The 23,050-nt window shown below is 44.6% G+C and overlaps 1 protein-coding gene across 1 annotated transcript in view; it reads right to left on the bottom strand.

The window, feature by feature from the left end:
• The window catches only part of ramp1 (receptor activity modifying protein 1), a gene marked incomplete at its 3' end in the record, with an annotated part of 29,252 nt that extends 7,516 nt beyond the window's left edge, over positions 1 to 21,736 (bottom strand). Inside the window, exon 1 of the mRNA XM_080019392.1 lies at positions 21,607 to 21,736. Coding sequence (XP_079875518.1) covers positions 21,607 to 21,656 — 50 coding nt within the window. The 5' untranslated portion in view covers positions 21,657 to 21,736. The remainder of the gene's footprint in view (positions 1 to 21,606) is intronic.
• Between the last annotated feature and the right edge of the window lie 1,314 nt (positions 21,737 to 23,050).

The raw sequence follows: 23,050 nt of genomic DNA, 5'->3' as shown, positions 1-23,050 counted from the left end.
AGATGGTTAAATGTAAGTATAAGGTTAGAAATGATTAAATGTAAGTATAAGGTTAGAGATGGTTAAATGTAAGTATAAGGTTAGACATGGTTAAATGTAAGTATAAGGTTAGAGATGGTTAAATGTAAGTATAAGGTTAGAAATGATTAAATGTAAGTATAAGGTTAGAGATGGTTAAATGTAAGTATAAGGTTAGACATGGTTAAATGTAAGTATAAGGTTAGAGATGGTTAAATGTAAGTATAAGGTTTGAAATGGTTAAATGAAAGTATAAGGTTAGACATCGTTGGGGTTTCGTCCATATCCAATGGGACATTTTCAGACTATGGGGTTATTGGAATAATGGGCCATCGGAATGGCATGGCGTCTTCTGCCTTGCCCACTTCCACCACACTCCAGGATCCTCCTCCTGCTAACCCTAATATTTTCATTTACCACGTCCTTTCTCTCTGCTACACACCTGCAACTACTGTAACAAGCACATGCTCTACAGTTTCAGCTTCCTGACAATGACCACTAAAACCAGTTGGATGCTTCCCTATAATGTGATGTGTGCTGTTCAGATTACTGTCCTGTTCTTAACCTAGTCATGGATGTCTCCTCTTTCCTACTTCCTCCCCTCCTGATGGGAATTTTATTAATTTCTTTGCTGTTATGTAACAATGACCATATAAAGCTGTCTGTGTAACAATATATCTAAATTGATGTAATCACATGTCAGCACACAGTGTTAATTCCCACAGACAGTATGCACTGTGAACTATCCAAAGAGATAAACTGTACATTCATTCATTCCTTCGACCGCCACAGAGTTTTGCCTCATCTTGAACACGTACAAATCTGTGACCCCAAACTGACCATATATGACTGACTCTGACTCCCCAAAATGAACCGTTGATCCCAGAGAGCTGCTCTTAAGCACACCTCTGGTTCACCCTTGTACAACCGGCTCTTGTACAAGATAATAAATTCACCAAAAACACTTTTCTCTTCACTGTTAATTGGAACACAGGGCATTATGCAAAATTATTTTTTTTAACAACTTGGCGCCCAACGTGGGGCTCCAACGTTCCTTGATTTTCCTCCAGGAAGACCAAAAAGTGCAAAAAAACCTCCACTCCTTTTTCTCAAAACCATAATACCAACTCTATTTTGAATTGTAAATGTCTTCATCTTATCCCCTGATCGCACCTGCCACTCTATTGATTTCCTGCTGTACAATGCCCTTTCCTTCAGATTTCGACAGACTAATAGGTGTCTGTTTTCTTTTTTTACATCTTGCTTGACTAGTTTGTCCACTCTTTCATTACCCACAATACCTATATGAGCAGGAACCCAAATGAATATGACCTCAGCGCCTTGTTTCCTTCCTCTCCATGTATTGATGTTATTCCGGGTAAGTAAATCCTGACGGACTGGACGAACGTGACATGAGACTGTACAAAGCAGAGACCTGCGTCACTATAAACCAGGACTTTGTTCTGTTTGTTTTGTTCAACCAATTCTAAAGCCATCAAGATGGCATACAGCTCAACAGTATACAGTATATACTTAGGTGATTTGAGGTCTGTCTGTGTATCTCACCTCTATGGGTAGGAACTACAACTGCAACACCTGCTTTTGCTGTAATTGGATCCTTCGATCCATTTGTAAAAACCTGCACATAGTCCTTATACTTAACTTCCTCATAACCATAAAACTCACTCACCAGATCTGCACATTTATTTCTTGCTGTGGCAGTTCCACTGGCACATGCCACCCAAGTAGCTTTTCCCTGGCTCCCCGACACAGAGGCGGCAGGTGTCGAGACGAGGGCTCCCCTTCCATGTGTTCGTGGGATGGGTGATTCAGCCCATGCTCATCGATTGCTCTAATGGGCAACAGGTGTACAGCCACCCATGATCCTGGGCCAAATTAACTAGACCGGTGCGGCTGCTTAAATCACACCACCCCGACACCACACTGCCCTTGATTTGAAGTAATTTCAAATCAACCGCCAGAGTTTGTAGTATCCACTCAGGGATTTGAGGCCATACGGTTGGACAAAACTCCTTTTCATGCACTCCCAAGTCCCTTGCGGCTGCATCTCCTGTCCAGCCAAAACGTATCTTTTGTGCTTCTCCCTCTCCCAGCTGGCCTGTAATACTCTTTAGGTTGGATGACTATCTCCATGGCCCCTCCGATTTATCCAGTAGTTTACAAGCAGCTGTTTCAGAAGGAGACACAGTGGCATTTCTCCTGCTCCAACTTGAAGTGCGCACACAAACAATGTTCTCACTGCCCCTCAACACACTCTCAAAGCCTCAACCTCTGTTACATCCAGCCCCGCAAGCACAGATTTTGCGGCTGATCCATACACCACACTCCCATAGTCTAGCCTTCCTCTTATTAGAGCTTCATATGTACTGTATATTTCAGTGATGCAGTATCAGCTCCCCGTTCCACTCCAGCCAGAAATCTCATAACATTTATCACTTTAATAAAGGCACCCTCCACATTTCTAATATGCTCTCTCCATGTTAATCTCCAGTCAAAATACACTCCCAAAAAACAAAACAATTCTCTCCAAGTTACTTCAATATCATTTCCCTGAGTTTCTTTCCTGTGAGGAGCATAACACATGCTTGGCTTTTCCCCGACAGGATATGACATCAGATCAAGTAGATGCGCAAAACTAGTATTCGACTTTAAAGTAGTACCCTTTGATGCTGAAGATACTAACGATGTGACAAGAAGCCCCGGTCTCCCTTGAGCTAACGATGTGTCCACATGCACCAAAAAGCACCAATTAAAATGTGAAATAAATGAGATATATTCACACTTTTAACCCAAGAATCACACTCAACCGAAGGTGTTGGTGTGGGTTTTAGAGTGATAGGCATGGAATCAGGCCCGTGACTCTGGATGTAAGGTCCTAAAATTCTTGCGACAACAGTAATTAAGTTTTCTTTTTCCTTTTAGTATGATTTTGGAAGGCAGCAACACCAATTTAACGTATTATAACTCACATTTAAGCCAATGAGCAACAGACTGGGGCTGATTAAAAATCTCTCACTGTACCTTCAAAACTGACATTACTGGTCAAAGTGCCTTGCCTTGCTCCAAATGGATTATATTTAAATTGTGACCTAGTTCATAGATATATGAATATAGATATATGGTATGACATTTCCCTACATTTTATTAAAAATATATTAATCAAATGTAAATACATCAGCCGTAGAAACATCCCGCATCATAGTTGGTCATTATCCCACACCTTCTGTCACGCCCTAATATTTACATTTCTCATCTTCAACATCCTAGCTGTGAATATTAATAACAGGTCGATGGATGTGGCACAATTAGACGTTCTGAACCTTTCCGTTTAGTTATTTGTTGTAAGTGTTTCACACCAGCGCTGAAGGGAGCCCAAAACCTGACTGTGTTTACAAAAAGCCTCCCTCTTCTAGCCGTTTGATTTGTTTTTTTCTTCATTATTTTAATTCCGAAATGTCACAAACTGTTGCATTCGGTGGGCGACTTGAAATGAAAAGTAATTTCATTCAAGTAAAAACATTTCTATTAAGGTCGACTTCACGGGCAAATACTTATATTTTTGTTTAACAATTATAATATAATAGCGATAAAAAATAATGAAACACATTTGGTTCATTGGTAACAGGTAGGTTTTAAAGGGATTAGTCTAACTAACCCAGATTATTTTGGTTTTCTTACGACAAACCACTTGAAGCAGTGACTCAGTGGATGGATGAATAACTTGACATCAAAAATAGTTAGAAATATAGCTTCATTTAAAACAATCTTGTTTGTATGTTATTTTTTACTCATCTTAAAGGCGCTAAATGTATCACTGATAATATATATATATATATATATATAAAAAGATATATATATGTATATGTATATATATATATATATATATAAAAAGATATATATATGTATATGTATATATGTATATATATGTATGTATGTATGTATATGTATATTTATGTATGTATATGTATATATACATATGTATATGTAAATATACATATGTATATATGTGTGTATATATACATATATATGTGTGTGTGTGTGTATATATATATATATATATATATATATATATGATGAAATTACAATATAATTACTCAACTTTTGAGATGCTGGAAGGTATTTGCCCTAGTTTCACAGGAGCTAGGCTAGTCGCTTCCCTCTGCTATCATGCATTGAGCTAACACGGTTAGCATGCCCCCCGTTGCCATCTCCGTACTGCACACACAGGGATGAAGCTGGACTCCACCTTCTCGCCTGAATCTGGGGAAGATGGACCCAAAGGCCAAATTTCCCCCCAAAAAACGGAGTGTCCCGTAAAACTCAAAGCAACCCAATATGTCTGCCGTCTGTCGGTCAGTCAGTCAGCCGCACACTTGGTTTTTACACACAAGTTTAAACCAGAGCCGCTGCAGGGAGGCTCAGCACCACCGAACATCAAACTCTCCTGCATATAGTGCGCTCCGGACGGAATAGACTCGTGACTCAGTCGCACAAATATTTTCCAACAGTTGCAGAGCGCCACAAATACAAACGTGCTGAAGAGGCTCCGAGAGTTGAGAGAGCCTCCGTCCAGGGGACCCGCTTGGGGGAAGCCACAGGCTGCGTTTTAATCCCTGACTCATCGTTGTGTTTTTTGCGTTTTGGAAAACAAATGCAGTCGGGATTCGAAACATGCGCTCATCGCTGGATCAAAAAGTGAATCCCTCACGTCAAAGTGCCGGTCAACAGAACTTCTGCGTCACTTTGTTCCCATTATAGTAGTAATCTGACTGTGTCTGAATCTTCCTAGTTAGTGAATTAAATTTGAACAAGGTGCGTTTCTTAGAATTGCAAAATGGTTTATAAATAGTGTGATATGAAGACTTCAGAAAAACGACAAACACCCGTAAAACAACACGGAAACGATCGGACGTCCGAGTTAAAAATAAAAAGAGAAATGTTCTCCGACCGCCGAGCGTCGCGCCCGCCTTTGGGGCAGACGTCGGGGGCCCTGCCTGCCCCGCTCAAAACCCCTCTCTGACTTTGGGTTTTTTCCCCGCGGAGGCCAAACGGCTCCTCTGACGTCGACCGAAAGCCTGAGTCTGGACCTCCTGGCATCAAGACCCGCCGCGGGGGTCCGTGAAGGCCAGGGGGAGCCGGACGGCAGACGGCGCAACCGGCTGCTTCCGTCCTCCCTCCCGGCCCCTCAGAGTCTCGGAGGCGGCGTGAGGATCCCGATCTGCCGCAATGAAACTCCCCGTTTGGAACCGGGTCAATCCCAGGCTTAGGAATGGAGAATATATTGGAGACGGTGACAGACGTACGGCTCAACTCTCGGCGGGTCCCCCGACAACGGGGCCTCGGGGCGTCCTCGGAGGGTCTCCCGAGGGCCCCCCGAGGTGTGGCACGCCGAGGGTTATCACGCTCCAGACACCCTTCCATGGCGCTCTGTCTCTCTTCAGTGTGCTGTGCTCATCCTCTGTTCATATCCATGTTCAGTGTTTCCTCTAGATTTCAGTTTCAACGACACCAAAATGTTGTTGAATGCTCAGACACAAAGAACATAATATAATAATAATAATAATAATAATAATATCTGTATTTAGACATGTGACGCCTTTGTCTAATGGTTGTGTGCTTTACACAAATTGCCATTGGCTCCCAAAAAGCTTTCTTTGTGACCTCAGTCCATCCGTTCAGCGCATTCCGTCGTTTTTAAAGAAGTCCGACAAGCAATTTAATGATAAATTGGTGAATAATTTGGAAATGGGAGAGAAACATTATATGTTGGGTGGGGAGAGTCACTGTTTAAAAAGGGCTGCATGAGCAAATGGAAATCTGCAGGAGAGGTGAAGAGGAGGGTCATGTTTTCCAAAAAAATGTACCAAAAACAACAATCCCCAATCACAAGCTTAAACGGGTGGTTGGTCACTGTTTAGATAATATGATTTATGGATCGATTCACGTTACAAAAAAATGTAATTTCCCATAACACCCACGTACGCGCTTGTCCTACACAGCTACACACATATAGTGACATTTGTTAGCACTTGTCAAACCGAGTGTGCCTTAGGCCAAACTTAAGCTGTGCGTCTGACCGACCGACACGCACGCACGCACACACACACACACACACACACACACACACACACACACACTCCAGCTGAAGCCCACTGGGAATGCAGCCAGTCACTGAGGTGAATGTTCGCTGTCGATCCACTGAGCCAGAATAAAACCTGATAAACACCAAGACACAGCGATACTGGAACTCCATAAATGAAGTAACAGTGCAGATCTACTCCACAACAGATGGATGTAGAGATAGATGGATGGATGGATGTAAGGAAAAAAACAGATGGATGTAGAGATAGATGGATGGATGTAGAGATAGATGGATGGATGGATGTAGAGAAAGATGGATGGATGGATGTAGAGATAGATAGATGGATGTAGAGGTAGATGGATGTAGAGGTAGATGGATGGCTGTAGAGATAGATGGATGTAGAGATAAATTGATGGATGTAGAGATAGATGGATGGATGTCGAGATAGATGGATGGCTGTAGAGATAGATGGATGGATGTAGAGATAGATGGATGGATGTAGAGATAGATGGATGGCTGTAGAGATAGATGGATGGCTGTAGAGATAGATGGATGGATGTAGAGATAGATGGATGGCTGTAGAGATAGATGGATGGCTGTAGAGATAGATGGATGGATGTAGAGATAGATGGATGGCTGTAGAGATAGATAGATGGATGTAGAGATAGATAGATGGCTGTAGAGATAGATAGATGGATGAAGAGATAGATAGATGGATGTAGAGATAGATGGATGGATGTAGAGATAGATGGATGGCTGTAGAGATAGATAGATGGATGTAGAGATAGATAGATGGATGCAGAGATAGATAGATGGGTGGATGTAGAGATAGATGGATGGATGTAGAGGTAGATGGATGGATGTAGAGGTAGATGGATGTAGAGATAGATGGATGGATGTAGAGATAGATGGATGTAGAGATAAATTGATGGATGTAGAGATAGATGGATGGATGTAGAGATAGATGGATGTAGATGGATGGATGTAGAGATGGATGGATGGATGGATGTAGAGATAGATGGATGGGTGGATATAGATGGATGGATGTAGAGATAGATGGATGGATGTAGAGATAGATGGATGTAATTGATGGATGTAGAGATAGATGGATGGATGGATGTAGAGATAGATGGATGGGTGGATATAGATGGATGGATGTAGAGATAGATGGATGGGTGGACATAGATGGATGGATGTAGAGATAGACGGATGGATGGATATAGATGGATGGATGTAGAGATAGATGGATGGGTGGATGTAGATGGATGATGTAGAGCTAGATGGATGGACGGATGTAGAGATGAATAAAGGAAGAAATTGCAGTGCACAGCTCACATCCAAACAATAGGCAATAATAATTATTATTATTGTAATAAAATATTAATGACAAAGTAATATAAACAGAAAAAAATACTAAATTTTTATGCAATAAAACCAAAAATTCACAAGAAATAAAAACATTTACAAAATTAGCAAAAAATGGAAAATTAATATCAAACAGGGAAACTGGCAATATACAATAAACCTCAAAAGTTAGTTAGAAATAACGAAGAATAAATATACAGTCAATAAAAAACAAACATCTGTGGTGACAATGATGAATACAGAAACAAAACATTACATTTTCATCGATTAATAGTGAGAAGCAAGCTTGACAAACGCACCGGCCGATGTACTGTTATATTTCCTAATCTTATGTGTGATGCTTCCAACATTCATCATATAAATCAATAACTAATACATGTACTGTATGACGATATGGAACTCATTATATATTATAGGCCTCATACTGTATATCCTTAGAGCAGAGGAATTTAATCACCTCCTACCAATCCACCTCAACAAATGACTCATTCTCCTCTTCTCCCCTGAAAACAGGTTGCGTAACAGCGATGGCCCGCGGACGATCACAGTCCCGACCGAGCCCTCTTCACTTTTCTTTTTCTTTTTGATGTTTTCCGATATTTAACAGCCGCCCCGAGAACCCGGCCGTCCCCAAACCGATTCCCAAACGCGGCGCGCGGCAAAGTCCATTTCTAATCACTAAAACCGATCATCCGTTTTAGCCGCTGGGGTCCCGGAGAAGGGACCGGGGGGCCGGCGGCGGCGGCGGCAGGGGGGTGGTGGGGGGCGTTCCAATTAACTTTCCACACTATTGCGCTCGTTTGTATCCGTGCGGCCCGGGCTCCCATCTAACCCCGCCGGCCGCCTCACGGGCACAATGCAATCTCCGAATTACGATTAGCGCACGGATGGCCGAGGGGACTGTCGCCGAGCGGAGGAGCTGTGGGAGACGCCGGGAGCGGCAGCTATTTTTGGCGCTAAACGGGGGAGAGCGCGGCGTGATCGTTATCTGGGCCCGGTGAGGGGAGAGCTGCTCGAGGGACGGAAGCCGGAAAAGCGGCGTCTTTGATGCCGAAACCAAGGTGACGGAGGAAAACCTGTCAAAAAACAACACCACGTGGGAGGGGTTTCCTCGTTTTTTTGTTTTTTTTTTGTTTTGTTTTTAACTTTTCATCCGTCGCTATTTTGGGAGCTGGAGGCCACGGGTCGGGTCCCGGCGTTCACGGTACAGATGGCGTTCAGGCTCCCGGCGATGCCATTTGCATTTTATTTGACCTTTGACCTTGTTTTCACCTGGTTTCACTCTCGTGGTTTCGGGGAAGGTGTTCGCTCCCCGTCGAAAAGTTGGGATTCGTGTTTATTTTGTGCGGCTGGAACAAAAAAGGGAGCGGAGGCCGAATGCTGAAAACACTGACATCTCATTCTAACACGTTAAAGTGAGAGTGATGCAGTAATAGTCATAATAATAATAAAGCTGAACTTGGTTTATACAGCACTGTTCAACGCAAAGCTCCAAAGCGCTTCACAAGACCAACAAACACTTTGGATTTGCGACGGTACATCGACTTGTAATATGGGAATTATTCCCACCCGCCCCCCTGAACGCCTGTTTTTGTGCTATGTAACTCCTGTGTTCGGGTACGAAACCGCAGAGAAAAACATGAATTATAAACTTGCCGGCAGCCGTTCCACCTCCCCGCTCCCCGGCCCCCCGCCGGGCCGGGATCCCGCCTAGGCTCGCCGCCATTGCCCCCGCGGGGTTTGTCAGATAGCCCCGCCCTGGTAGCAGAGGGGCCCCCTCTCTCCCCGGCGGGGCTACCGGGCGGGGAGCACTCGGTCCACGGGCCCCGGGAAGCGGCGAGGTCCCCGCGAGGGCCCGCCGTAACCCAGGCGTACATTACATTCGCGTTTTTAACATCGACTGTTATTGAGACGTGACCGATAAGGTTCAAATCTTTGGTGACGAAAAAAGTCGGGCTCTTTTTGCGAGTTCTGCTCCTCACAAGTGACTCTGACTTGTTGGATTTCGCGGTGCAGTTGTGCCGCAGCTCTTCAGCCGACACCGGCCCCACCAATCAATACTCGTTTGGACTCGACCGATGAGGACGCGTTCACGTCATGAATATTCATATCTTACCGAGAAAATAAATCCGCTCCCGCAGGAACTTCCAAGCTCGTCTCCTTTTTCCTGTCGGCTAAATAAAGTCATTTACTCTGGAATATGCGACTTATTAAAACCCTATCGTTGCCATGTTATTCCCCTGCCGCGATTATATTAAATAATGTCGGGAGAAAAGTCATTTTTGGGGGGGATTTCTTTTATGTTTAGGTTTATTTTATTTTTTGGGTTTTTTGGTAACTAGCTCTAGTTTGTTAAGTTTTATTTTTATTTTCTATCTATTGTTTCATTTAGGAGGATTTCGATGTATATTTAATACAACACAGACAATTAATCCTATTATATAATTATAGAACCCAGAATCGTGATTGTGGCGCCTCCCCTCGCGGCCGCCTGCGCGAGCGCCTCGTGTCGATTACGCACATTTTTCGTATTTTTCGAGCTTATAGAGCTTGTGCGTAATCACCGGGTGTCATGACATTTCACTGCATATATCTACGACCGTATGTGTAGGTATGTGACAAATAATCTCTTGAACTTGAACTTGAACTTGAAAGGAGTTAAAGTCTCTATTTTTCCCCTACAAAAACCACACAGTGGCGTTGCTAAAATATATATTTGTGCTAAAATTATTCTATTCTATCCAAAGTTGGCAATTGTTATTCCGATTAAAAAAAATATATATTAAAAAAATTAATTACGCCCCGCTCTGCCTTTGCCATCAGCCCCGCCCCTTCCAACCGACGCCTCTTTTCGTCCATGTACCGTGTAATACGGCCATTTCCAATTAAATCTCGATGCCCATTCACGCTTTATTGAGTAAAAAAATGCCTGCATGTGCCTGCACCACTATGGTGCCGCCCGCAGGATGAAAGAAATGCAGAAACAGGCACCGCACCGGAGGATAACCTGCTCCTACTCTATGAAAGGATTTGCCCCCGCGCCATCTTTAACTGCCCCCACAGTCACTTCATCCCGACGCCGCAGAGCGGGAAGAGGAGTCGCTTCAGCTCTGAGTTGTGAACGGGAGAATCATTTAATTCGCTCGAAATAATTCATTTTGGTGGAATGCAAAGTGTAAATCAGTCAAATTCAATATGAATTGTACCAAATAGCCTTCAGCTCCTTTTCTCCACATTTACAATTCAACCCTCAGACTGTCTTGCTGCAGTGACTCACGACTCCTGAGTCACTTAAAAAAGATTTATTTTCGCTGTAAAGAAATCATTCCCGAGTCGTGCATCACTACCACCATCCATCAGGACGTTCATTTTGGTGGAGGTGGTCCAGTAAACTGGGCGTAGTAAGCTCTTACTACTAAGTGTGTGTGTGTGTGTATGTGTGTGTGTGTGTGAGTGTGTGGCACAGAGCTGCCAACTCTCACGCTTTGACCCTGAGACTCAGACCTATCAACCAGTTCACATGCCACGCCTCATTTTTCTCACACTGAGAATTCCAAAATGAGTAAAATTGTTTGTTTTTTTTCATTTAAATTCTACGTATGTATTTCCTCACTCGCGCTTGCTTGGTTCACGTGGTGAACGTGAGATCCTTTCCCTGTAACGCAGCGCTGGGCAAATATTTTGGCTCACGGGCCACATTTAGTTTTGAAAACTGACCGGCGGCCAGACCATTAGTAGATGAGGTGAAAAATGAGCAAGCACAGAGTGCAAAATAAATGTGAATTCTATTTCCTCTTGTCCCATTTTTTAATTAATAAATTGATTTTTCAATAAAAAACACAACAACTCATTGATGGATTGAATGAGAACAGTGTGGCTGATAAAATTTGATAGGGGGGCGCTCAGGTGTTGATCAGTGAGCTGGGCTCCGTGGCGGTTTTGTTAATGTTCAGCTCCACCTTCCCTACGCACTCCCAACTACGCACACTGCCTCGTCAAGTTGACTTTTCAGACTTTGGAGGCGAGGATGGAATGGACAGTTGCTGAGAAACAAGCGGAGCTTCTGGAAAACACAAATATAAACTTTGGATCGGGTGGGACTCGCAAGGGGAGGGCCCCAGCGATTGCATCAGGGTGGCCGTCCTTGGGGCCCCTCTGGCACAAACACTCCATGCGGTTGAATAGGGCCACAAGCACTATGGGAGGGGCACACAGGGATAAAAGCGATCCACTGCACGTTCCTGTTCAACTTTTCTCCAAAGAAAACAAATAAAAACAGTGTTTTTATTGATGTATTTAATTCCTAACTGAACAAAAGAAAGAACGTCCAGGGCTTCCTGTGCCGCGTCGCGCACGGCAACTTGTGTGTGTGTGCTCGCGAGTTTTGCAGATGGGTTGATTGAAGCGAAGTGGTACTTAATACCCACTGTGTGTATTGAAAAGCACTTCGTTATTTAAATAAAAAATGATATTCTGGCATTGAATGTCAGGGGAAGGGTGTGGATTTTCAGCTTTTTAATCTCTAATGGAAAAAAAAAAACAACGACTTAATGGATCAAATAATAATTGAATAATTCCTTCTCTCTGCTTGTCTGCCCACTTAAACAGTCCACGCTGACTCTCCCCATCGTCGTTATCCTTCTTTCCGAGCGTTTTCTGTTAGATAATGGCTTTATGGTCCCAGTGCTATTAGACTTCTACAGCTGGGATGGAGTCTCTCCACTCTAATGGCAGCTTGCAGCACTGGCTGTGTAAAATGGATCCTGTATACAGTATGTAGCACTAGTTTGTTACACTAAATTATCCATTTTAATCCCAAATAGGCATTATTTTTAAATATAACAACCATCTTGTGTAGACCATGTTTGTAATATCTGATCACCATCAAGATTGGTCATATTGGTGGCATGTATACACCTTGATTGTATTGCAAACAGTAGCTGGCACTCAGAGTGACGACTTCTAGAGTGACGACTTATAGGGTGATGACTTTTAGGGTGATGACTTCTAGAGTGACGACTTCTAGAGTGACGACTTCTAGAGTGACGACTTCTGGAGTGATGACTTCTAGGGTGATGACTTCTAGAGTGACGACTTCTGGAGTGATGACTTCTAGAGTGACGACTTTTAGGGTGATGACTTCTAGAGTGACGACTTCTAGAGTGACGACTTCTAGAGTGACGACTTTTAGGGTGATGACTTCTAGAGTGATGACTTCTGGAGTGATGACTTCTAGGGTGATGACTTCTAGAGTGACGACTTCTAGAGTGACGACTTCTAGAGTGACGACTACTAGGGTGATGACTTCTAGAGTGACGACTTCTGGAGTGATGACTTCTAGGGTGATGACTTCTAGAGTGACGACTTCTGGAGTGACGACTTCTAGGGTGATGACTTCTAGAGTGAGGACCTCTGGAGTGATGACTTCTAGAGTGACGACTTCTGGAGTGACGACTTCTAGAGTGACGACTTCTGGAGTGATGACTTCTAGAGTGACGACTTCGAGAGTGACCACATCTGGAGTGATGACTTCTGGAGTGATGACTTCTGGAGTGACGACTTCTAGAGTGACGACTTCTGGAGTGATGACTTCTAGAGTGACGACTTCGAGAGTGACCACTTCTGGAGTGATGACTTCTAGAGTGACTATTTCTGGAGTGACGACTTCTAGAGTGACCACTTCTAGAGTGACCACTTCAGGAGTGACCACTTCTGGAGTGACCACTTCTAGAGTGACCACTTCTGGAGTGACCACTTCTGGAGTGACTATTTCTGGAGTGACCACTTCTGGAGTGACCACTTCTATAGTGACCACTTCTGGAGTGATGACTTCTAGGGTGATGACTTCTAGAGTGACGACATCTTGGGTGACGACTTCTAGGGTGATGACTTCTAGAGTGAGGACCTCTGGAGTGATGACTTCTAGAGTGACGACTTAGAGAGTGACCACTTCTGGAATGACTATTTCTAGAGTGACGACTTCTGGAGTGTTGACTTCTAGAGTGACGACTTCTAGAGTGACCACATCTGGAGTGATGACTTCTGGAGTGATGACTTCTGGAGTGACGACTTCTAGAGTGACGACTTCTAGAGTGACGACTTCTGGAGTGATGACTTCTAGAGTGACGACTTCGAGAGTGACCACATCTGGAGTGATGACTTCTGGAGTGATGACTTCTGGAGTGACGACTTCTAGAGTGACGACTTCTGGAGTGATGACTTCTAGAGTGACGACTTCGAGAGTGACCACTTCTGGAGTGATGACTTCTAGAGTGACTATTTCTGGAGTGACGACTTCTAGAGTGACCACTTCTAGAGTGACCACTTCTGGAGTGACCACTTCTGGAGTGACCACTTCTGGAGTGACCACTTCTATAGTGACCACTTCTGGAGTGATGACTTCTAGAGTGACTATTTCTGGAGTGACAGCTTCTAGAGTGACCACTTCTAGAGTGACCACTTCTGGAGTGACCACTTCTAGAGAGACCACTTCTGGAGTGACCACTTCTGGAGTGACCACTTTTGGAGTGACCACTTCTAGAGTGACCACTTCTGGAGTGACTATTTCTGGAGTGACCACTTCTGGAGTGACCACTTCTATAGTGACCACTTCTGGAGTGACCACTTCTGGAGGGACGACTTCACAAGGTACGATTTACAGTATAAAGGGATGATTTGACTTTTGTGAATTCTAGAGTGATAGACTTCTAGAGTGATGACTTCTAGAGTGCGTTGTAGCATTCTAGAGTGATGATTTGACTTTTGGGACTTTTGGAGTGATGACTTTTGGTTTGATTTTATAACAAAGAAAAGCTTCTCAGTTTTGCTTTCTGACCAGTCCATTTGATTGGTAAACAGCCAATGAGTCTGCTTCTATGTTAAATTACAATGAAAGTCGGATGATAGGTAGATAAAACCTAGAAAAATGAAAACCCCCTTTAGAACTTGTAAACACTCCTTCCTGTAGCTTTCCTGTTGGCGGGCAGCCATTGGAAACCAGAATAAAATCTACAGCAAAATAATTTAGCAGTCCTACTTGGTCCCACTTGGTCCTTCTTGGTACCAACTTGGACCTTCCCTGACCTTACCTGGACCACGTCTGATCCATACCTGGTCTTACCCCTACCGATCCGAAGTTATATTTGTCATATTTTAAATAGTTTATTCCATTTGGAAATGCAGAATTGTTTTAACAAATACAAAATACTGGCCGAAACTTAATTATCGTCAAGCTATCGTCAGTGGTGGGCGAGCAGACAGTGTTACGTTACTGCCACGGACCAAAAACGCTGCCACAAAAAAATTTTTTTCAAAAAGCTTTCAGTGTTCAGATCAGTGGCGTAGGCAGAAATTGTATTTTGGGTAGGTCCTCTTTTCCCGGACAAAAAGGACTTCTAAAAACTTAGAAGAAGAAAAATTAACAAACATAGACAAACTGAAAAAACAGCGGCAATTTTACTTTGCAACATTCTGCATTACAAAGGCCATCAGAGCAGAACTGAATATACAACATGCTCAACCAACAGAGCTCCATCTATAAAGGCTGTAACAGTATAGAGGGGGACTGGGGGTTCAGTGGGGCACTGGGGGTTCAGTGGGGGACTGGGGGCTCAGTTGAGGACTGGGGGTTTCGGAGGACTGGGGGTTCAGGGGGACTGGGGGTTTAGGAGGTGTGGGCTCAGGAATGTCCTGCTGACTTTCCCCTTCTGATCAAATTAACCTCTTCAACGCTTCAATGCTTCAACGCATGCCGGCGAGTGAGCTCCGCCGCCCCCGGCACTACCACAACAAAAGAAGAGAAAGTTAAACTACCTCAGGCTGTGAAGGTGGTTCAGCAATTGCAGATAAACAGGCGGGTCAAAGCGACTGACCGCCCGAGAGCACTGGCGCCGGGGAGAAGGAGACTTCCTTCAACTTGTTTCAACAGTTCCGTTTAAATCAGAAGACGAATTAAACACACACCGCAGGTCACCGATGAATCAAGTTTACATTCATTTATTGTCTCTTGTCACTGTCAATATTTTTTTAAATATTTTTTTTGGCACAAAATGTATTTCGATGGAGCTTGGCTGAGCGGCCACCCACAGCTACCTGCGTGGTTCGGATACCCTCCCTCCTTCATGTGCCTGCTTCATCCTGCACCTGAACCAAGATTGGTTTGGACGGGCACACCGATAAACACCTTTATCTGGCAGAATGTGTCACATCGATTCCCCTCACCTGTTTCATTTGGCCCAAAAAAGGACTTATAATAACAGCCCTTAGATGTAGCCGGCAAAACATCTATTATAAAGAACGACCCTTTGCTTCCCTTCCTTTTCATTTTCGGTATTTTGAAAGAGGCAATTTGCATACTGTGCTTATTTTCTATAACCACTGAGGCATGAGGATAAAGGTCTTTCAATATTTTTTAATTTTTCCCTCCCAGGGAACGCGCTTCATCTTGCCACATATTTCTAAAGCGATGAGGGTGGAAGTCTTTTCAACGTCCTGTTTTGCATTTTGCCCGACGCTCAACGTTCACGGAACGCAAGGTCCACTGGAGGTCAAACCGAATGAAATGACGGAGATGTTCGTCAACACCTCCAGCGATCTCAGCGGCCGATCACCACGCGAGAGGTGAAAAAAAACAAAAAACCCAAAGAAAAACCAGAGCGTCCAGAAAATGAAAACTTTTCATCTCTCTGCCGATTACGGTCACAAGCCCCCCCTACCCCCCCTCACCGTCCACGTCCACCCCGTCCATCGGTGTCCTCTCACCTCGGCCGTGGATTTCCGAAGACTATTCGAAGCCTTGGGTCCGGCTTTCGCGCGGGCTACAGTCTTCTCGGGATGGAGCCAGAGCTTTATTGTTTTTGGGCGGAGTGTGGGCGGAGCCTTGAGCCACCGGGAGAGACACGCCCGCCTCGCTTCTGCACGATAACGGAGGACCTGTCCATCCAGGCACCTCTGTTAAATATTCACGTCTTTAGGCCTCATCACACCCCAGACACCCGGCGGAAGAAGTAAACCCGGATGTTGAGACGCGAGAGGCCTGCGGAAGCTTTGTAACTGACTATTGTGTTTCGCGCGAGAAGGTTCTTCTTCTTCTTCTTCTTCTTCTGTCGACTTCCACTGAGCCAAAGGTTTTTGCGGCCCCACTGCCATCGGCTGAACCGCAGTGTGCAACGCCTCGCACGCGCCTCACCTGCCGCCGTCCGTTGGCGGGAGGAAAGCAGAGCAAGTGTTCCCCGCATGACCGGGCGGGGAAAACCGCTCGAACGCCTCGCGGGGCGGGCTTCTCGCGACCTGCGGCACCGCCGCGCCACTTCTTTGTTAGCCCCTTGCTGGACGTGGACATGTACACAGAAGCACACACTGCCACCACGTGACACAAGCCAGCGGCTGCTGTTTTGGCTGCTCCCCAGCGTCGCTAAATGACCAACATTAATCATTCCCTTCCACAATGGCCGGTTTTATTTTTTCCTCGGTTTCATATTTTCCTAATTTGAGTCCCACCTGATCTTTGCTGCCAAAGAAGGCAGAAATTAAAGTCAGATGCGCACGCACACGCAGGCTTGTAGCAGCACGCACACGCTGTTGTAAGGGTTAGAGGTCTACATCCATCATTTGACGTCTTAGTCATCCTGATGCTGAGGAAAGGAGGAAATGAGTCACTGCCCAGAAGAATGGAGGAACAGACACACACACACACATAAACACATGCACGCACACACACACACACACACAAACACACACACACACACACACACACACACACACACACAAAGGAAAGGCTTCTTGATATGTCTTGATAATGTCTCTTGAGATTTAATTCAATGTTTCTCAGGGGAAAAGGATTTGAGGGTTTTTTTTACTTTTGTATGCAGATTTTTTGTGTGATTATATATTGTTATAATATAGTTAGGGGTTTTTTTTACACAACACCCCCATTTTGAATATTTAGTTGTTTTTTATTTTACGATGTCAACTGTTGGTGACAAGATAAAACAGACCAGGCTGGCACCTGACCAGGGAGACACCGAGGTCGACTTGTAATTGTGGATGTATAATTCATGCTCCTCACAGCGGAAGGCAAACAGCGCTGCAGAGTGGTTGGGGCAGGCGGGATCAGAGGAGGGCGCTGGCGGCGCTGGAGGAGCACTCACGCACGTCTAATTACCGTATGTCCACAGCGGCGACGCGCGTCCCGATCGCCCCGCAAGTTCCAACAGTCTAACGCCCCGTGTGGGAAGGAGGCCTCTGTGGAGCTGAAGAAGTCCTGCATCTCTGGAACCTCTTTTTTTTTTTTTTTTTTCCTTATACACACCGCCATGAATCACTTTTCGGAACTGGACGAGATATGAACAGCGGCTGCTTTATCCTCATGCTATGTTCTCCGTGTGCTGCTGCATGGGAGAACCTCATTTGGTCGGATCAGATGAGCGTCAAAGCACACACGTGCGCACGCACACACACACACACACACACACACGGACATGAATTACTCTGGCGTCAGTAGTTCATGGGGAAGGGCACGAGGCCATCGGTGTTTGGCGGAGTGAGTCTTGTTATAAGCGGGCGCAACATGACCGAGGGATGGCGAGGAGGCTCGAAGACGCTAAAGGGGAAAAAAAACAAAGAAACCACGAGTGAAGCGCTGACCATTTGAGTTAAAAGGCATTTCTGTTCCAGACGTGTATGTCTGTCTCAGCGCTGTGGTCGTTTCTCCTTCGCGGACGACACAACGCGACCACGGAGCCGCTAGAAGCTGTTTTCCTCTGGAACATGCCACTTCAATGGTTTAAATAAAAACCGTGGATTGATATAAAAGTTGTTTTTTCTATTTATAAATTGCATGGAAGAAGCAGATGGAGGATTTGGACGCACGTGTCTCACGTGGTGCGGCTGGTATTACCTGTATAAATTCTTATATATGAAACTCAATTATTATATATATATATATATTATAACAAAATAATTTAGTTTAAAATATTATATTGCAGACAAATCGTTGCATCTGCTGTGGCTCACTTCTGTAATGTGGCCTTTGCATTTGTGTTTTCCCTGAATGTGTTTTTGTTTTATTTTCTTTTATTTCCAAAGCGTTTTGGGATGCAGTTCATTCAACATGTCTGGATTTGCAGGACGTTTTCTAAATGCTTCGCCTGTCTTGTCAAATTGGTGAGGATGTTTTCATGATTTTCTTGTCTTTTGTCTATTCGAATTTGTTTCCTTACCTTGCAGTGCGTGCAGGGCCACCCTACACGTTGGTCAAAATCTGCATCACAATTAATTCTATTATATAATTATAGAACCCAGATTCGCGATTGTGGTGCTGCCCCTTGTGGCCGCCTATGTGAGCACCGTGTGTCAATTACGCATATTCGAGTATTTTTCGTATTTTTAGAGCTTATAGAGCTTATTGTGCGTAATCACCGGGTGTCATGACATTTCACTGCATATATGTACGACCGTATGTGTATGTATGTGACAAATAATCTCTTGAACTTGAACTTGAACCAAGAAGAAATGTACATTGATTTCATCTTTCTGCAGTGATAGCGGCACCTACAGTATATTGGCATGTTCCAGTAGGCGTGGACATCAGTACCAACTGACCTAATGACCTTATTTGTTAAATATTAAACGTTCAGATTTTTTCTTGGCCTTGCAGGTACTGAAAGGTGTATTGGGGTTGAGAGGTGACCATATCTGTTGATATCACTTGTTGCATCATGAAAACTACAATGATGCCTTGTATGACCGACCTACTGTGGCGTTAGTAATTAGAATAACACCAGGAAACCCTGCTGAAAAATGAGGCTCCATCTCCTTTTCACATACTGTACATCTAAAAAGAAAAAAAAGAAAAATAATCATATATATATATATATATATATATATATATATATATATATATATATATTACACCTTTTTGAACTAGGGTAGTAGTTACAATAACTTATTACAAATTATTCTTATTATTGAAAATAAAAGTGTGACCACATATTTGCAATACCTTACGTGTTTACTAGATATGCTGCAGTGGCACCTTTCCCCCAAAGAAAGTCAATTGCAAATCATATCAAATAAATAAATTGCATATAACAAATGAATTAATGAATTTGATTTATATTTGACTATAACTTATGGGTTTAAATGTCGTCGAACAAACGAGGAAAGGCTGTCGTTTGACTTTCTGGGTTTCACACACAAAAACACACTTCGTCGTTGCCCTGCGCTTGAATGACCAATGACCTGGGTCCGTAACACACACACACACACACACACACACACACACACACACACACACAGACAGACAGACAGACAGACAGAGACACGCACACATTCATACATTCACACACACACACACACACGCTGTAAGGCGATGTTTTTACCATTTAAATGCAAAACCAGTTCAGTGTTTATTTTCTTTCCTTTTTCATTTTAACATTACAAACTAAAAAAGGTGAACGAGTGCTCATGCCCAAATAACAAAAAAATCACTGTTTGATCGGAGAGAGAGAGAGAGAGAGAGGAGGGGGGAGGAGGAGAGGTGGGGAGAGACAGACAGAGAGGGAGGAGGAGAGAAGTGAGAGAGAAAGCAACTTATTTACAGCCAAAATGTTAGTAACCACTCTTTCAAGGCTCTCGTTCTCTCTCTCTCTCTGGCTCGCCCTCCTTCACTGTCATCCCACAAACACACACACACACTCATTCAAAATGTCTAATGTGAAGTTTTTATTATTATTATTATTATTATTATTATTATTATTATTATTATTATTATTATTATTATTATTATTATTCCATGTGTGAATCAGAATTGCAAAAAAATCTGTCTACTTACATATCTCGATGATGTCATGGCGAAGAAATCTGCTTTCTGAGCAAAATATAAAATATAATACTGTGTGTGTGTGTGTGTGTGTGTGTGTGCGCGCGCATGCACGCGTGCATATACTGTATGTGTATATATAGTTTGACTTATTGACGTACACTGAGCAACAGAGCTGAGCCAGGAGAGCAACTAAAGCTCAAAACAACGCAGGAATGTAATTTACTGAAAGCAGTGCTCACAATGCAGTTATGAGGCAGGAAGATATTACCACAGGACAGTTACAACGCAAACCAAATTACGCTCTAGGAATAGAAACACACACACACACTCATACAAGCACACAAACACACACACACACACACTCATACAAACACACAAACACACACACACGCACGCACGCACGCACGCACGCACGCACGCACGCACACACACACACACTCTGGCGTCAGAGCACATTTATATGATCTTGCTTTGTCTTTCTTTCTTCTCACCATCTTTGATTCGGGGCAATTGAAATGAATTATTATAATTGTAATTATTGATTTAATAACTATTATAATCGGAAGCTTGGAGAATATGTAAACAATGAACTGCTTGTGACTCATGTTTTATACTGGCCGGTGCTTTTTAGATGATTCGAGTTTTGGCCACCTTCCAATAGTAGAGAGAGAGAGAGAGAGAGAGAGAGAGAGAGAGAGGGAGAGAGAGAGAGAGAGAGAGAGAGAGCGAGAGAGAGAGAGAGAGTGCGCTGCGGCATAAAAAGATTTGTTGTGTGTGAACAAGTATTATCTGAGAGATGTAGGATGTGGAGATTTAGGAGAGATGGAGGAGAGACGTAGGAGGGACGGAGGAGGCGCGAAGGAGGAGATGCGTAGGCCGCTACAGGTTCTGAGATGGGAGTGAGATAAGAGGGATGGAGGACGGAAAGAAAGAAAGGAAGAAAGAAAGAAAGAAAGAAAGAACATTGTTCCTAACCAAACATTGAGGTAAAAAGTACGGAGAAGCAAGTTTCCACAGCATGTCTGTCTGTTCCTTCCTCCTCTCTCCCTTCTTTTTTCCTCCTTTCTTTCTATTTTTTGAGGAAAAACAGAAGGGATGAGTAAATGGATGAAACGTCAATGAAAGAGTGAAATGACCTGGAAGTGGTGTGTTCCAGGTCAGCTCATCCCTCAATCAGTGCCGGCTTTCACGTCCAGTCGAAAAATGTTGTGTTGGACAATTTTTTGGAAATGATGCAATGACGTGTGTGTGTGCGTGTGTGTGCGCGTGCATGTGTGTGCGTGTGCGTGTGACTCACTCCATGGTGTCCTCCCAGCTGCACCACTTGGCCTGGTCCAGCTCCTCCATGTCCAGCTTGAACTTGGCCAAACAGAAATCCTCGATGGCCGACTCATAGGGGGGCCCACAGCCCCCCAACACACACACACACTGCCACGCCCCTGCTGGGGAGAGGGAGAGAGAGAGAGAGAGCGGGGGAGGGAGGGAGGGAGAGAGAAGACGGATAAGGAGATGGCAAAAACAAGCGGGTAAAGAGGAGAAAATAAGACATGGATGGAGGGACGGGTGGATGGATTGATAGAGGGAGGGGTAGATGGATGGAGGGACGGGTGGATGGATTGATGGAGGGAGGGGTAGATGGATGGAGGGACGGGTGGATGGATTGATAGAGGGAGGGGTAGATGGATGGAGGGACGGGTGGATGGATTGATAGAGGGAGGGGTAGATGGATGGAGGGACGGGTGGATGGATTGATGGAGGGAGGGGTAGATGGATGGAGGGACGGGTGGATGGATTGATAGAGGGAGGGGTAGATGGATGGAGGGACGGGTGGATGGATTGATAGAGGGAGGGGTAGATGGATGGAGGGACGGGTGGATAGACAAAATGGGGGAGGGTTTGGACAGGCAAGGCGATGTCAAGGAAAAGGGGGTGGAAAGGAGGGATGAAAGGAGGAAGATGAAGGGGGATGGGAGAAGGAGAGGGACGGGGAGAGAGCGGGAGAGAGACAAGAAGGGAGAGAGAGGGAGAGAGAGAGAGGGCAGCTGGTCAGATGGGAGTGAAGCGTCCGTTGTGCGGCACGTTTTCCGCGTGAAGTTGAGCAGGAACAAGGTGCAAGACTGAGGCCGCGCCCACGCTCTCCGTCTGGGCGGGAACCCAGTCGATACAAAACGCTGACGTAAGCACGGCAGGCCAGCAGGGGGCGACGTCACGTCCGCTCTCGGAGCGGACGCCGTCCCTAAAAGGGGCCTTTAACGCCCGAGTGGAACCACGGAGAACTACACCACGTTGCTCGCGGCTGAGCTCCTGCGGCCGGGCGCTTCACTTCCTCCACCAAAACACGGAGAAACGGAGTTGTGAAAAAAAACACTCCACCCTGGAAGGACGAGGAAAATGCTGCGTTTTCCAAAATATCCGCACACGCGGCGTCGGGGCCTCGGAGGAAAACTCTGGTGTTGTTTTACCTTTGAACCTTACTTCCGGATCACGGGGAGTCGCTCCGAGCGATTCCAATCAGAGCATTTTGAATTAATACAGCTTTGAGAGAATATCCTCAGCCCACAGTGGAGCAGCAGTAGTAGAGGCAGTAGTAGTCGTAGTAGTAGTAGTGGTGGTAGTAGTGGTAACATGTGGTTGTGATGCTGACTTAACAATGTTTGAGCTTTGTGTAAATCCCCACCAGCAACGTGTTTGAGAAGATCCTCTGAAACGGAGATCGAACCTGACATGAGGTTCCCTTCGGA

Source organism: Zeus faber, assembly GCF_960531495.2.
Source record: "Zeus faber genome assembly, chromosome: 18".
Lineage (NCBI taxonomy): Eukaryota > Metazoa > Chordata > Actinopteri > Zeiformes > Zeidae > Zeus > Zeus faber.
Note: the sequence above shows the minus strand (reverse complement) of the source record. Positions and strands in the feature narration are given on the sequence as shown.